Source organism: Martes martes (assembly GCF_963455335.1).
Source record: "Martes martes genome assembly, chromosome: 5".
NCBI classification, from domain to species: domain Eukaryota; kingdom Metazoa; phylum Chordata; class Mammalia; order Carnivora; family Mustelidae; genus Martes; species Martes martes.
In genome coordinates, this window is record NC_137892.1 from 69,082,766 (window position 1) to 69,100,518 (window position 17,753).

The 17,753-nt window shown below is 41.4% G+C and overlaps 1 protein-coding gene across 3 annotated transcripts in view; it reads right to left on the reverse strand.

Annotated features, from left to right (window-relative positions):
• Window positions 1–4,512: 4,512 nt before the first annotated feature.
• OCLN (occludin) overlaps window positions 4,513–17,753 on the reverse strand; it is an 84,463-nt gene continuing 71,222 nt past the window's right edge. For all 3 annotated transcript variants that reach the window (XM_080803909.1, XM_080803908.1, XM_080803910.1), the window contains exons 6-9: window positions 13,526–13,741; window positions 10,532–10,703; window positions 9,205–9,246; window positions 4,513–6,997 (exon numbers count right to left, since the gene is read on the reverse strand). In XM_080803909.1, the coding sequence (XP_080660035.1) occupies window positions 6,896–6,997; window positions 9,205–9,246; window positions 10,532–10,703; window positions 13,526–13,741 (532 nt within the window). In that variant the 3' untranslated portion in view covers window positions 4,513–6,895. The remainder of the gene's footprint in view (window positions 6,998–9,204; window positions 9,247–10,531; window positions 10,704–13,525; window positions 13,742–17,753) is intronic.

The window sequence follows — 17,753 nt, forward strand, 5'->3', positions numbered from 1 at the left end:
ATGGAAGGGGAAAATGGTACCAGCTTAACAGAGCGCAGTCAGAGGAGTCCTCACTGAGAAGACAGTCGAGCCAGGACCGGAATGAGGAAGGGAGTTAACCATATTTACAGCTAGGGCAAGACCTCCCGGGGCGGAGGGAACTACCGGAGCTACGGCCCCGCCCCGAGGTGGAAACACATCCCTGTGTTTCTGGGACTGAATGAGAAGATGGGTTGAGTGATGGCAGCTGAAGGCGGCTGGGGGCTCTCGACATTTTGAAAACTTGGACAGATGATAGTGGTTTGAATGAGGGCAGTATGGCAGTGTAGCTAGCGAGAAGGGTTGGATTCTAATCTTGTCCATAGACCAGATGCGGGTTAAAAAAGAGCCAGTGACCCAAAAGTTTTCAGTTGAGCAACTGCCAGGTTAGAGTTGCGATTTCTTAAAGGATGGGGGGGGGGTATTGATAAGATCAGTTCAGTTTTGGACAAGTTTGAGATGCCTGTGATGCCTGCTAATATATACAGAGTTAGTAGTGTGCATGAACACTGTAGGGCCTTAAAAGGGGAGAAAGATGTCAGCCTTCTGTGACTGAGGTGACTGCAAACAGAAACCAAAAACAAGAAGTGGAAAACCAGATAAGCAGAGGCTGAAGTATTTTTCATGTGTCTATGTGGAAATCAGTGGAGTTGAATTTTTACAACTGATTATATGTCCTGACACATAATTATACATTAGAGAACTGCTTGCAAGCACATCTACCCCTTCCCACTTTCCTGTATAACCCCCTGTGAAGGTGAAAGTTTCAGAGCAGTTCTGAGCAATCCGAAACACTGTTTCCTGGGCTATGTCCTCAGCAAGACAAATAATGCGTTTATTAACCTACTTGGAGGTGGGCTTTTTTTTTTTTTTAAGATTTTATTTATTTATTTGACAGATCACAAGTAGGCAGAGAGGCAGGCAGAGAGAGAGGGGGAAGCAGGCTCCCTGCTGAGCAGAGAGCCCAATATGGGGCTGAGGACCCTGAGATCATGACCTGAGCCGAAGGCAGAGGCTTTAACCCACTGAGCCACCCAGGCACCCCTTTTTTTAAGACGACACTAGCATTTCCCACACTTAAGAAATGGCTAGGCAAGGCCCATGCAGAGCGTCAGAAAAAGCTTACGCCCAGGAGAGGAACAGTGGGAAGGAACTGCAGAACTGGAGCTTACTTCCCCATCAGCATACGCTCCCCCCACTCTGCTGCCTATATTGCTTTGTTGGTACCAACATCTCCCCTTAACTTCTGTCCGCTCAAAAATATAAACACCAGCCATGCTGCAGCATACTAAGACCTGGATTTAAAATCAGGCTCTGCCACACTGGGTGGATGGCCAACAAGGAAGTCACAAACTGCATGTGATGTATTGTTAGGTCCCCCCAAAATTGGGTACCCCAATAATGGGTCCGTGATTAAAGGAGCGAGACTGATACAAAGCGAAGGCCAACCAAAGCTTTATCTTGCGCCAAGCATCAGGAATCAGACCGACCATCAAACAGACCGGTTGGGGCCCCCCCTAACAGAGAGGACGACCCCTCCCTGCTTTCCGGACTAACTTTTACAGAGCAAAGGCCATGTGGTTGGGCCTGGCCACACACAGGTGGCCAATGAGATTGTAACACACAGGAAACTCCACAGTGATGCTAGGTGACCAATTGAATTACAATTTACCCTAGTAGACATTTGAACCAGCCCATCACCTAGTTCAGAATTGGTGCCCAAACGGTGCCCAAAGGGCAGGGCCCATACTCCTTGGTAGCTAGGAGACTGTATGGGCCCCCACTGATTGAATACCTCCACCTGGCCTGACCCACCCTTGTATTTGGACTTTGTTACTGGGACTGGTTTCCCCGACTTGCTTTTAAGTAAGTTCCCCTGGGGGGGGGTCAATTTAAGTTTTACAACAAAATGGCAGTTCAACCAGGGTGGGGCCGCTCTGGCTGAATAGGCCCTTACAGTATGAAGTGGGGATACCTTCACCTACCCTACAGGGCTTACACATCACATAATGGCAACTCCGTTACCAGCTACTTTTATTTCCCCCCCAGAAGACAAAGGCCTTGTTATTTTCAGTGTTGTCTTTAAAAAGGAAAGGAGGAGAATTTGGCATTGCTGAATCTTTCCCAGTGCCAGTCACCTTTCATTTTTGCCTCCCCCACATCTTTAACTCTTCACAGAACTCACACTTTTTCCTTGCCCTTCCTACTTTCCTCTGTCCTCCCTTCCTTTCACAAACTCAACTTCTTCCTTTTTCTTTTCCTCCATTCGGGTTGACCATCGTGTTACAAGACAGGATGCATTCCTATGGGACAACTGGCCACAACCCCAAGCCCCAAGTATGTGTCTTGTATATGTTCACAATCCATCAGTCTGGGAAAGCCTTTTTTTTTTTTTAATTAAAAATTCTAATTTTTTTTTCTAATGTAGGGTCCACACCCAATGTGGGGCTTGAACTCATGACCCTGAGATCAAGAGTCCCATGTTCTACCAACTGAGCTAGCCAGCATCCCTAGGGAAGGGTTTTCTTTTAAATGGGGAAAAAAAAAAAAGAAGAGTCCCCAGCAAAGTGCATTTGTGGAAAGGAGGCTGGATCATTCAAATTCACAACTGTGAAGTTTACTCTCCTCTGTACATATTTTAGTCAAGGATCTTTTTTTTTTTTAATTTTTTTAAAAATTTATTTATTTGTTAGAGAGAGAGCAAGCGAGCACAGGCAGACAGAGTGGCAGGCAGAGGCAGAGGGAGAAGCAGGCTCCCCGCCGAGTAAGGAGCCCGATGTGGGACTCGATCCCAGAATGCTGGGATCATGACCTGAGCTGAAGGCAGCTGCTTAACCAACTGAGCCACCCAGGCGTCCTTAGTCAAGGATCTTAACAAGGAGTTGTACCAAGGCAAAACAAAGCTTGTATAAATCCATGGTAACCCCCTGCCATAACTAGGACTGACACAATATTCTAATTGTGTACATTGGGAGAAAAAATGGATCTAATTTAGCCTAATGTTTCAACTAGTAAAACTAAAGGATAGCTATGAAGAATGGAACAGTCTGTTCTTTGCCCATGGGTAGCTAGACACAGCCACCAGGGTTAACAAATTTTTTAAGAGCTCAGCCAGTGTTGTTATGCCGAAATTCTGACTGGGAGAGGTAGACTTGCCTATTCCAATACCTTTAGATGAAACCTCACATACTGCAGAGACTCATTAAAAACCTCCACAACTTTTTTTTTTTTTTTTTAAGATTTCATTTATTCATTTGACAGAAATCACAAGTAGGCAGAGAGGCAGGCAGAGAGAGGGGAGAGGCAGGCTCCCTGCCAAGCAGAGAGCCCGATGCGGGGCTCAATCCCAGGACCCTAGGATCATGACCCGAACCGAAGGCAGAGGCTTTAACCCACTGCGCCACCCAGGCACCCCAACTGCTTTTAACAGTATAGAATAATCCTTATTTTGACACGTAAAGGATTTGTCATCATCCCTGAAGTCACAGTGCCAAGCCTAATGCCGTTATCTATCTAAAATTCAAAAGAACTGATACCCTAATGCTGCACCCAGCACAGACCCATAAGGATTGGGATTATTATACACTCTTACACATGATTTGCTTTTTAAAAGCTTGTTTCTTACGCTGAAAAGAAATAAAAAATTTTAAAAAAAAGCTTGTTTCGAGTCTCACCTTGCAGCCTTGGAAACTAGGTGTAACTGGCCATATTTATTATGTTCTGATAAGGACTATTGTTCTAAGTCCTACATTACCTTCATAATAACTATGGGAACAGGTACACATAGTTCTCACACAAATAAGCAAACTGAGGGACAGGAAAGCTAGGTGATTTGTCCAAGGTCACACAGCAAGTAACTGCTGCAGGGCAAAGGAAGAATAGGACAACACAAGCAGGGAGGAGCGAGCAGGTCCTGTGGCAGCCACAAGAAATCTTGGGGGGATGCCTACACTGGGTTGCAGTCCCCCCCATAAAATCTGTTATGTTTCCATGCTTTTCTCTAACTGCAAAGTGGTATTATTTTAACGTAACAGTGCTTTCTAAAAACTACTCAAGTTACTTGGGCATTTTTCTTTATGAAAATTGTTCCCATTAAAAGACATGTGAACAATATGAAACACAGGAGGAGGGATGACACAGCCTTCCACCCAAGTCATCTGTCCTTTCACAGAAGAGAAGTTACACAGTTAGTGGAGAACCACAGGCTGCCAGGAGACTGGGTCTGAATCCTGATTCCTCCAGCTGAGCCTTCCAAAATGTGCAGACGAGGTATTTCCTATCACAGTGATGAAGCAGGGAAGATGGTTCTGAGTGAGGAAGTCTTACAGCCTCAACTCAAGAAGACCCCCAGAGCCACGACTGGAGAACTCCTTCTGCTCGCACCCTTCTTTACACACACACACACACACACACACACACACACCCATTCTGGTCATCATAGATACTTTCGGTATTTCATATGAAGCATTTTATATCAATTAAAAGTACTTAAAATACTCTTAAAATATATTTTATTAACACCAGACAGAGCAATCCCATCTTACCCAACCCATGAATTTAGTGACAGTCAACCCAGAACGGGAGTACAGAACCTAATATTCCAACAGACCAAGATTCCAATCCTATTTAATCACTTGCCACTGTGTGACAGGGGACCAGTCAACCTACCACATCATCAGTTTTCTTACATGTTAAATGAGGATGAGAAATGATTACATGTCAATGGAATGTTATAAGGATTAAATGATAATTTTATATATGTGTGTGTATATAGTTTAACTTTTACTATAAATACTAGTAGACTCCAATTTATTTCCAAAACTACAAGGCATATTATGACAAAACTAACACCTGTTCCTTCTGGAAGATGGATATACGTACATTTATAGTTTTCTATATTTCTTTAAATTTTTCAAAATACAGAGAAATTAAAATATTGATCTCATCTACTTTTAATACAGAATCACCTACATAAAGGAATCCCTGTGTGCAGCTATCAGCAGGATCACAGGCTTTCCCAACAGAACTTCTGGAACAATTGTTTATAGTAGAAGGCAGACTGCAGAAGTAAGCATCTCAGGTCAGAGATGTACAAGACCTCCAACGTCTAATCTAAACCTTTAATTTTCCAAACTAGAATTCGGCCTAAGTGGTTCTTAAAGTTACATCCAGCTGGTTAATCCCAAGTGGTATTTAAGTACCACATTTGAGAAATGGTTTTCTTGTTATTTTATTTCTAAGTCCAATTTTCTGACACAATTTTACAATTGAAATTCATGCTATTTGATTTTGTTTATTCAGCTGTACACTTTTGTTTTGTCAGAACCCCGGCAACCTTGCCATCTTTCATAATCTAAGTACACTGACTTCCAAGAACAAAGAAATTTCAATTTTAGCATACATAAAACTGAGTTAAGTTGCTCAAGAAAGTCTTTACCAAAAGGTATGAAAACTATAAACTATTACATTTTGTAGTAAGCATGTAGGGCACATGGAAAATTAAGAATTTCTTCAATTTGAAGAAATGAATCAATGTTACAATAGAACAATTATTTTAAAAGATGTATCTTTGGAAAATGATTCAGACTTGTATATAAAGAATTACATACTTAAATGTCTGAATTATATACTAATGATTACTTAAAGTTTATTATTCAAAAATTTTCACAAAAACAGTTCTAAACAGCGGATAATCACAACCAACTGGGCTAGCTATATATACTATCAGCTAATTTCACTTCAGTAATAAAAATTTAAATTTAAAAAACAAGTGGTGAACTGAGGGCACCATCTGAAGTAATTTCATGTTTTGTGGGATTGCATTCTATTTCCAGACAAATCAGCCTTCTGATAGCCAAGACTGGGAAAGTAAGCAACCAGCACAGCACCCAAAATAGTTTAAAACATGAACAGATAAAACTGAGTATGATTTTCTGAAACTTAATAGCATTAATGATGTCAAACAAGTGTATGAAAGAGAGACAACACCAGGTTTAATACCTTAGAAAGTATGTACAGAACCTGAACATTGCTGTAAGATACAATTCAAGTCACAACTGAATCAGCAATGTCATCAGATACTCTGATATAATGAAAAAGCCTAGTTGGTTTAAAAACAACAACAATGCATGTAAACCATAAAAGATTACAAAGTATTTTAGAATACACAACAGAATTCTAACCAGGAGCTTTATATTTTGATTCTTAAAAGGTGAATCTATATACAATCTTTAAGTTTCCATAATTTGTTATTTTTACATGATCTTTATTATCTGGATAACATAAAATAATAAAAGCTCTTTTAACACCATTGCTACACAGAAAAAAATCAATAGGGAGGTTGGTAGTTTGCTAACATACAAAAGACCAGGGACATACAGACTTAACCAACACTGCAAGCCAGGAAACAAGAACTTTCACTTCAGACACTTCACTGCAGGGACAGAATTTCCTTACCTGAGAAGGAATGGTTATAAATAACAGTTCTGAAGGCAGAACTCCGGGAGGAACGGACGAGATAGCCTATGGGAACTAATGAGCACACTTATGTATTAAGAGAAGACTGTTCAAGTTCACAGCACACGTCACTGTGGGACCTTCCTTCAAGGTTTAAAATCCTCAACCTGTAGTCAGTCAGTCCTTAATACAACAGCCGAAGTTTAAAGCCTAGAATCCTTAAATGGAGTGTTCAGCCCAGTTGATTGTCAAAAGCTAGTTATAAAATGCTTTAATACTGATGATATTAAAGCTACCAAAACTTTGTAATGATCACAAAGACTTGGTCTCCTGGGTTAGAATCCAAAGTCATTTTGCCTTCTGACAACATTGCAGAGATGTCAAATACTTCTTAATCTCTCAATTGTATGCCATTTGTCTTCTATGTTTTCTGTCTGTCATAATCTCCCACCATCTTCTTGATGTGTGACAATTTGCTCTTCAGCTGCTTGCAATAATTCCTCTTATTTTTGTAATCTGCAGACTAAAAAAGAAAAAAATAAATAAACCAGGTAAATTTAACAGAATAAAAACAAGCTGTGTTAGCTGCTAGGAAGGCAGAGGTGAAGCAAAATAATCATGGAGTATTAGTCAAAATTGTTGGGGGTGAGGAATGGAGTAATACATACAGGCTTATGGCAGTTTCTCTGATCATACAGGCGGCTGATTCTTTTTGCTCAATTTTACCTTCTAACCTGAGTTTTACAAAGCATATGCTAATTTCTAGTGATTTGTAAAGTGACCCCAAAAATTAACTGGACTTTTTGCTAACACATCATCTAAAAAAATCATTAAAACAAGGGTGCTTGGTTGGCTCAACTGGTAGAGCATGTGATTCTTGGTCTCGGGGTTGTGGGGTCAAGCACCACACTGAGTGTAGAGAGAATTTAAAAACAATTTTTTTAAAGATTTTATTTATTTATTTGAGAGAGAGCGAGTGTGTACTCGCACGCACACCAGGAGGGGGAGGGGAAGAGGGAGAAACAAGTTCCCAGCAGAGCAGGGAGCCCAATGTTAGGGCTTGATCCCAGGACCTAGAGATCATAACCTAAGCTGAAGGCAGACGCTTAACCGTCTGAGCCACCCAGGCACCCCAAAAATAAAATCTTTTTTTTTTAAAAAGATTTATTTGACAGAGAGAGAGAAAGAAAGTGGGTGCACAAAGGGGGAGCTATAGGCAGAGGGAGAGGGAGAAGCAGGCTTCCTGCTGAGCAGGTAGCCCAATGTGGGGCTCCATCCCAGGACCCTGGGATCACAGCCTGAGCTGAAGGCAGATGCTTTATCAGCTGAGCCACCCAGGGACTCCCAAAAAGATTTATCTAACACAGAGAGAGAGAGAATGCAAGTGAGCATGAATGGAGGGAGGGGCAGAGGGAGAGGGAGAAGGAGACTCCCTGCTTAGCAGACAGCCCGATGCCAGACTCGATGCCAGGACCCTGGGAATATGACCTGAACTGAGGGCAGACGATTTAATCAACTGAGCCACCCAGGTGCCTCCCCAAAAACAAAATCTTTAAAAAACAATTGGTCAAACAAAAACTGGTGATATTGGTTGACTTAGGAAAGGAGAAATAGGTAAATGGGGAGTAAGACAGGGAATTTTACTATATACTCTTTCCTTTCCTTTTTTTAAAATTTAAAAAAAAATTTTAAAGTAATCTCTACAACCAACATGGGGCTTGAACTCAAAACTCCAAGATCAAAGGTGCCCCACTATATACTCTATTAAATTCTTGCATTTAAAATTATGGTGTTTTGTGATTTTTTAAAAAATTTAATATAATATCTATTAAAAACAAAGTTTTAAACCAAGACAGACCGATAAAGCCAAGTGTTGACAAGGATATGGAGCAAAATGAATCTACACAGCTCACTGGGAATATACTGGTAAACCAGGAAAGCTGTTTGAAACCATTTACCCAAGGTCAGACAGACACTAGCCCAATGACCCTGAAATTTCACTCCCAAGCACACACCTAACAAATGTGTTCACATGTGCACAGACACTTACAAAAATGTTTCAAGCTACATTAATTATAAAAGCCATAAGCTGGGAACAACCCAAGCCCAACCAAGCCCCATATCAGACTCCACACTCAGCACAGAGTCTGCTTTTCCCTCTGATCCTTCAGTGCTTGTGCTTTCGCTCTCTCTCAAATAAATAAATAAATAAATAAATAAATAAATAAAATCTTTTAAAAAAGAAATCACATCTAAAATACACATACTACACGATTCCCTGTACATTAAGTCCAAAATAGGCTATACTCCTCTATGTTGGTAGAAGATAGGATGGTAGTTATCTGTGGGGAGAAGAAAAACTGGAGGAGAGCACACGAGGGGTTTGCCAGTGAGACATATACATTAGGAAACGTATTTCTTCGTCTGGGTGCCAGCTACAAAGGTATATGGTCACTTGGTGAAAATTTATCACGTTGTACACTCATGATGTGTGGTTTTTGTATATATATACTTCAAGTTTTTAAAAAAGCTTATCAGAATTGGTTGTAGCTGCAAACAACCAAAATTAAGTTCTACCTTCTGTTACAGTTTTCAGCTTGTGGTTTTAGGGGCTTTTGTCATAATCAGTGCTTGTGTGATAAGGTGTTCATAGTCATTTCAAAAGGTTAAATGAAAGACACATAATAGAAAAATTCTTCCTTGAAGAATCTTACAATCTGGGATACTTACTCCCTTAACTTGCTTCAGTCTATTGTACTCGTCAGCAGCAGCCTATTAATGAGAAATACAAGAGAGGATGGTTAGTGGGGCATTTTCTCTTTCAAAAATAACATTCCTGATGTTCTATTGTAGAGCTAAAACTGACAATGCCAAAATGACAGGAAATTAAAATAATGAAGTCTTTAGGTTCTTACAACTATTACAGTCAGCAAGAGGGCCTGAAGGCAGCCAGTAAAGAGAAATGTATGATTTATTCCTCACGTTTCATTTTCATAGACAGGTTAACTATTTTGTTTAGCTGCCTCTCATCTGTCCCCAGGTTGGTCCATGTGCCATGCTGACACCAGAGAGATGTTCAGTAAAGCACAGCTTTCATATGGTTATAGCCCATTATGAAAATGGTCTGAGCTCCCTAGTAACTAACTTAAATATATATGTATTATGTATATATGTAAGTGTACAGACATATACCCACACTAATATATATATATTTGTGATGTATATATTATAGATATAAGTTAATATATACTATACATATATAAAATATTTTGAGCAATAAACTAGTATTGGATTATAACGCAAAGCATAAAACAGATATCCATTTATGTCAATACTGATATAAATGATTAAATAAATGCGAGGAAGTGACCAATTTCTTATGCACAAGAATTCCAAATAATTTGTGTAGGTGCACTGTCTTTAAAGAGCTAAAGCATAATTTCCCATTCCTGAAGGGTGATCTAGGCATAGTGACTTCCTTGTAAAGAGTACAGTATAGAAAGGGGGATTAAAAAGGAAAGACTAACTTTCACAGACAAACATTACCTCAGCCAAGGGGGGGGGAACCATCATCACCATAAAGTACTATCGAGTAAAAAAACCAAGAAGGATGCAGTAAAACATAAGATAACTTCATATCAAAGATGGTGTGTGTCTAGGTGCACTTGTGCACAAAGGCGCTATTTTAACAACTAATATTTTGTTGACAACCAACTGACAGAATTTAAGGCAGTTTATTTTTCTGCACCCAATTACGTTTGTTTAATACTTTATATAAAGAATGAACTGTGTTTATAAATAGAAAAATATAGCTTTTTTTTTTTTTTAACAGAAAGGGATATATGTACATAACCTAATTTTTGTACTTTGTAACTACATTAGTACACTCTTCATTTTGGAAAGACTTTCAGCCAAGACAGGATTTCAGTTGTTTTTCAATGAAATCAATTTGAGAACTGCTAGCAAAATCTGAGTCCGCATTAATAGAAAGGATACTCTATCTTCATAGATTAGAATAACATCATCTATAATATGTAATTATCAGGTCTGAATTTACCATGTACTCTTCACTTTCTTCTCTATAGTCATCCAATTCTTTATCCAGACGAGAGAGTTCTTTATTGACCTCATCGAGTTCTGCTTGTAAGCTCTTATATTCCTGCAGGCCAGTGTCAAAATTTCTCTTGTACTGTTGTCTTTGTTGATCTGAAGTAATAGGTGGAAATTCCCTAAAAATTGAGAAAATGACTATTTATGACTCTAACAGATAAATTCCAGTGTTTCTTCATCAAAGATAATGAAGCTGGTGGGATATGGAAAATTACAATCTCCTGCTTTTGTTTTGTTGCTTATGGAAAGAGAAAGGTGGGATGCAAATGAGTTCTCTTAAGAAGATTATACTTCAGGGGCACCTGGGTGGCTCAGTTGATTGAGGATCAGACTCTTGATTTCAGCTTAGGTCATAAGACCAATCCTCTTTGGGCTCCATGCTCAGCATGGCGGCTGCTTAAGATTCTCGCCCACTCTCTCTGACCCTTCCGTCTGCTCGCACTCTCTCCCTCTCTCCCTCTCTCAAAAAAAAAAAAAAAGAATGATTATACTTTATATATCACTGCTTATGCTTTTAAAAATACTATGCTTGAAAAAACAGATATACTATGGTTGGAGGGAGTGCAGTGCCTGGGTGTCCCAGTGAGTTGAGTGGCTGACTCTTGGTTTTTGCTCAGGTCATGACCTTAGGGTCCTGGGATCAAGCCTAGTGTTGGCTCCACTTCGGTGGGGAGCCTGCTTGAGATTACTTCTCTCCCTCTCCCTTTCCCCCAGTTTGTGCATGGTCTCTAAAATAAATACATCTTTTAAAATAAAATACTGTGCTTATATAATTTTTAGAAATAAAACTAAAAATCATTTATGAACTTTAAGGTTCAAGTCATAGGAACTCATTTATTCTAAATATACAACACCACACGATTATAGAATATTTCTGTTTAAAGTCTTAAAACTAGAATTTTGAAACATAAAGTATGTTTTCGTCATCACAGTGGCAGAGCAGGTGACAGCCAGGTAGTTGTTTTCTGCTACCAACTACAGTTTTTAGATTGTCTTTTTATTTTTTTTTTAAGATTTTATTTATTTATTCATTTGACAGAGATCACAAGTAGGCAGACACGCAGGCAGAGAGAGGGGGAAGCAGGCTCCCCGCTGAGCAGAGAGCCCGATGTGGGGCTCGATCCCAGGACCCGGGGATCATGACTCGAGCCAAAGGCAGAGGCTTTAACCCACTGAGCCACCCAGGCACCCCTAGATTGTCTTTTTAAATTGATCTTGTTTTCCTAAACAGGAATAGCTTATTTTGAGTCCTTTGATTACAGAAGTAGACTTTAAAATGTCCGTGTACAAAAATACATGCTCAGCATACAAATAATGCAGCAGTGCACAACACTGAAAAAAAGCCCTGAAATTCTGCATCACTTGTAATTCTCAATATACTAGCCATTTTTAAAGTGTCACTGTGATGCTCATTAACTAACAATCCACTGAGGAAATACTCTGAATTGTTTCACAGGACTAAGGAACTCACAGCAACAGGGAATTTCCATTTTTACATCTAAATTGGCCTAACATCTTCATTTTACAAAGGTGAGAAATGAAATGATTTGCTCAAAAGAGGAGTAAGAATTGAGGCTTCTTAAAAGTTTTCATTTAGGGGCGCCTGGGTGGCTCAGTGGGTTAAAGCCTCTGCCTTCGGCTCAGGTCATGATCCCAGGGTCCTGGGATCGAGCCCCGCATGGGGCTCAGCTCTGCAGGGAGCCTGCTTCCTCCTCTCTCTTTCTCTGCCTAATTGTGATCTGTCTGTCAAATAAATAAATAAAATCTTTAAAAAAAAAAGTTTTCATTTAAATCTTCCATGGTTCTAGTTACAAATATATTTTATAGCTAGATGGCTGAACTTGGCCAAGAACTTCTATTTTTGAAGATTTATTCATCTGAGAGACAGAGAGCAAGCGAGCATGTAGGGGAGGGGGAGAGGGAGAGAATCTCAAGTGAATTCCCCACTGGAGATGTGGTTCGATCTCATGACCTGAGCAAAAACCGAGGTTAACCTACTGACCTACTCGGGTGTCCCTGGCCAAGAACTCTTGTGGAGAAAGGGGAATGAGGAATGACAATCACCAGTGAGATTTCATACTCTACTATACCACTCATCCCTCCTTCCCCCTGAGAAGCAGTATTTTGATGCACCAAGATTCACACTGCAGACGTTTCTGATTTGTACCCCACTTCTCAGAATACCTGAGCATCAAAGGGCTACACACCACCCACGAGCGGAGTTGGTAATGATGCACCACCAGCACACACAGGAACTTAACCACACCTCCGCCAGAACACTGCATTGTTCACTGTTTACGTTAACTGTTTGCCAAAGCCCTCCGGATTAAACTTTTTTTTTTTTTTTGACAGAGAGAGATCACAAGTAGGCAGAGAGGCAGGCAGAGAGGGAGGGGAAAGTAGGGTCCCCACTGAGCAGAGAGCCCGATGTGGGGCTCGATCCCAGGACCCTGAGATCATGACTGGAGCCGAAGGCAGAGGCCCAACCCACTGAGCCACCCAGAGGATTAAACTTTTAAAAGAATCTCTGGTCTCATCATGAAATCTTAACTTAAAAGTAAATGCCAAAACAAAGCCATAGCATTGGTCTGGGAATTTTATGATCAATAACTGCAGTTCCTGTATACTCGTGTTTTCTTTGTTTGGAAGACCCTTCTTGGGTGATAACTGGTGCCCGAACACTGGTGGGGTTCATCAGTCACTTCGTGGAAGATGCTCAACGTGTTTTTAGGACACAGTCACAGCCAAACATCCATCTTTGTTATCAAAGAGTACTAGGGAGTAAAAAAGCCAAACAAAAAACCCCCTCCAGTCCTGGCTGTTCAAGGATGAAACTGCACCACCCAAGCCCAGCTGAGCCGGCAAGCACTCCCCCAGCCAGCTGGCCCAGGCTAATAATCAGAACCCGCATAGGCGGTCCCCGCACAAGGCCACCCGCTACCTGATCCAGTCCTCCTCCAGCTCGTCACATGACTCGCCGCCAGTCGTGTAGTCTGTTTCATAGTGGTCCTGCTCTGGCCGCTTGGACCTGCCCGCTCTTCCTTTCGCAGGGGCCCTTCTGGAAGGTGTCTCGAAGTTGCTGCTGCTGCTGTAGCGAGGTTGCCTGAAGTCATCCACGGGCGAGGTCACCGGCAGCTCCTGCACCACTTCCGGCACCCTAACGAAACAGCAAGCAGTGTTCAGGGATGGTGGGGTCCACTACAGCCCATGGCCAGCAAGAGCACCGTAACCACAGAGAGCGACAACAGTATGCACTAAGAGATATCCACAGCTATGTGCGTTCACGCAAGCAGTTCACGTACTCAGCACGACGGAGATCCCCAGGCTCCTGCATTCAGGTTAGCACCAGCTCAGACCCTTTGGAACACACCAGAGGTTTTCAGGTTCCAATGTAAGGGGAGCCCCTCTGGAAATCCTTCTGAGTAAGATGGACCCAAGATTGCACTTTAGGAAGCCCAGGCTGCTGTGGGAGAGGTGCTTCCTGGACCTGTGCCAGGGACTTACACCACAAAAGACAGTCAAGAAAATAACACTTAGGATTCTATTCCACAGGTTCTTCCAGGTTCGTGGAATTCAGAGTTGAAGAGAAATGCACGTACCTGTCTACCTTTGGAAGATGACTCTCAGAGGTAAGCATTTTTTTTTAAAAAGATTTTATTTATTTATTTGACAGAGAGAGAGAGGCAGAGAGGCAGAGAGGCAGACAGAGAGGGAAGCAGGCTCCCCGCTGAGCAGAGAGCCCAATGAGGGGCTCGATACCAGGACCCTGGGTTCATGACCTGAGCCAAAGGCAGAGGCTTTAACCCACTGAGCCACCCAGGCACCCCAGAGGTAAGCATTTTTAATATTAATTCTAGACTCCTACACATCAGTTTTCTTTTCAAGATACAATCTAGAAAAACTAAAGTACTAAAAATTTAAAGTGCTATGTTCATCTTATAGCCATGTAGACTGAATGGCATGGAAGCATTACAATTATTAGGCTTATTTTCCTAATGCAATTATTTAATATTGCATTAGATTTTTAATTGCAAATGCTTCTCTGCCAAGCATGAAAACAAGGCCAAACATGGAAGTAAGCAGCAAGAGCTATGGCAATGGTTAAGTACATGTGAGTGACAGTGATGCAGAGCTTAACTCTCCCTGGTAGCAGAGCTGCAGAAGGGCAAGAAGAGCACTGAAAGGAAGACAAAAGACACGCCAGAGATCTCCAGCCTCAGCCTTCATATTCAAACCAACTATTAAAAACGTCTCAAGATTTTTGTTTTCTCACTGCTTTCAATTTACAGAAGCTCTCATCCTGAGCTTTGTCTGTGAGGTGTAATCTATTTTCTAGGTGATCCAGAACTGCTTGCCACTAACTGCTGTCAACGTCTTCAGATTTCTATCACACTTACTAATACTTGTAGAAGCCTAAAGTGTTGGGATGTGTGTGCACAGTTGCGGGTGATTAAGTGGGACTTACGCTTTCTTTTGAATTTATTCAGGTTACAGTGCCTTTGGATGCTTTGTTATTGCTACATCTAAAGAAGGGAAAATGTGACTTTCTCCATGAGTCAATGAGTAACAAGTTCCTAGACACTCTGCCAAAATTGCCAGTATTGTGCTTCTCGCTCTGGGAACGCAGTAGGTGTATTTGAGGGAGTAGTGACTAGAGAAGGAGGAAGCCAAACAGCAAAAGAAATTAGAAAAGAACAAAACCCAAAACATTAAAACAGGCCTCCTCCCATAATTACATTAGATACTGATCTTATAAATTTTTTATCTTATTTTTGGTATCTTTGATATTGATCTTATAAATCTTGTAAATCTTTACTTTGTTTACTTTCTGCCCCTTCTCCTTGCTTGTGCTCTCTCTCCCTCTCTCTCAAATAAATAAAATCTTTTAAAATAAATAAATAAATAGCTCTTTACTTTCGAAGTTTTCCACCTCCCACTCTCCTACATACTTTCAACACCGGAGGGTAACATACTTGATACAGCATAAAACCTAAAACGCAAAATGCTTACAAGTATATATACATTTAAGAGCTAGGGAATATGGGGGCACCCGGGTGGCTCAGTGGGTTAAGTCTCTGCCTTCGGCTCAGGTCATGATCTCAGGGTCCTGGGATCGAGCCCCACATCGGGCTCTCTGCTCAGCTTCCCTCCCACCCCCGCCTGCCTCTCTGCCTACTTGTGATCTCTGTCTCTCAAATAAATAAATAAAACCTTTATTTTAAAAAAAAAAACAGAGGGAATATGTGTACCGTCAATAATCTCTGAACCTACATTTAGATACAAATTCCATTTGGTCATAATCTGTATGACCCTGAAGAGACAACCAGCTGTATGCTTTCCCTGGTCTCCAAACTCAGTTTCCAGGACCAGAAGTTCACCCTTGTGTATTCTGTCTCTTCTATTCATATGTTTTCTTTACACATCCTCCCTCACTTGCCTTTGGTTCTCCCACCTCGCCCTGATTCTCAGTGTAGCTACTGTGTGTGGTCTTCTGTCCCTAGTAGATCGCCACTTCCATGAGAACAAGGACTTGGAATTCCCGGGGCACCTAGCCAACTACTGGGTACATGGCAGGTGTTCAAGAGAATTCCTGAACTGAAAACACATTCACAAGAATCCTCTTTTCTGATGACAACCAGTACCCACGAGGGAACAGAAACAGACATGATCAACATCAGTCAGCATACTGTCCATTACGTACACAGTATTTTATTTGATTTTTAATCTTTTTTCCAAAGAATTTATTTATTTATTTGAGAGACAGAGGGGACAGGGAGGAGAGGCAGAGGCAGAGGAAGAAGCAGGCTTCCTGCAGAGCAGAGAGCCCAAAGTGGGACTCAATCCCTGTCTCTGAGATCTTGACCTGAGCCAAAGTCAGATGCTTAACGACTGAGCCACCTAAGTGCCCCTATGTAGTATTTTAGAACTGTCACCATTACGGGGGGGAATATCTAAACCTTGTCAATCAGAGAACCCCATCTCCCTAGCCTTGGGAATGACAATGACTCAAAAAGGGTCAATCAGGAATCTTTCAATGTATTTTGTATGTCAGCTTTGGGAAAAAACATTCTATTTTCTAAATCCTGTGCTGGAAGGTCAACGTGGCCTGGAAAATGTGGATGACCGTGCTGCTTTAATAGAAGCTGTACCGACAATAAAGCCCACACAGCAACAGGAGTCCTCGTATCTTCCTTCTGAGTTCCCGGCTCACACCCTTCCTGAAGGGAGCCCCTTCCTTGGTCTAATGTGGACCAGTGAATTGCTACAACTCGTATACAGTCCTAACAGATTATCTTACTGGGCTCTTTACTGTACCATACAAGGGTTCATTGGCACTCTCGGGTGTCAGCCCACCTTGAGAGCTCTGGGACATGCCAACATTCAACGTCCTTGACTTATAAAGATGAATTCACCCTGCATTTGGACAGGATAGCAGGAGATGTACCTAATGGGGGGGGGTAGCTCCTAAATTTAACTAGACGAGGTAGAGAAACAGCCATTTTCAGTTAAATTCTGCTATCTCCTAACCCAGTGTGAATTCTAATTGCCCTGAAATTCTAAGACATAGGACATGATGAGCACAAGGCACCAGACACAACTGTAATTACCGTATGATTCCACTTTATAAGAACTTCAATAATAAACTCAACTAAGAGGTAGTTACAGGCATCAAAATTGTGGTGGGGGGATGGAGATATCAATGAAGAATGGGCACATGAGGACCTTTTAGAGTGCTTGGTATGTCTCTCTGTTGGTGTGGTGGTGGTTACTTCAGCATTCACACATGCAAAAAATCGTCAAACTGTATGTGTTCAAGATTAGTACTCTTTACTGAATGTGCGTTATGCCCTGGGGAAAAAAATTCTAAGTGTGGAGGTACCTCATCCTTACCCTGGACCTCAGACACAATGTTCCTGCTCTAATTCCTTGTCTATGGACTACAAAAGCAAGGAGAGGCACTCGTGGGCTACTAAGCACCTTTATGAAAGCCTGAGGACAGACGAATCCATGACATAATGTGCATCTCCTACCCCATACAAGTGGATGTGCTCTGAATCTTCCAGAGCACGCAGCAGTCTGCCATGGGCAATACCCGGACATTTCTATTATTCCCCAGAGGCTGCAAGTTCCTTCCAACATTAGCGGATACAAATCAGGACATAATGTTC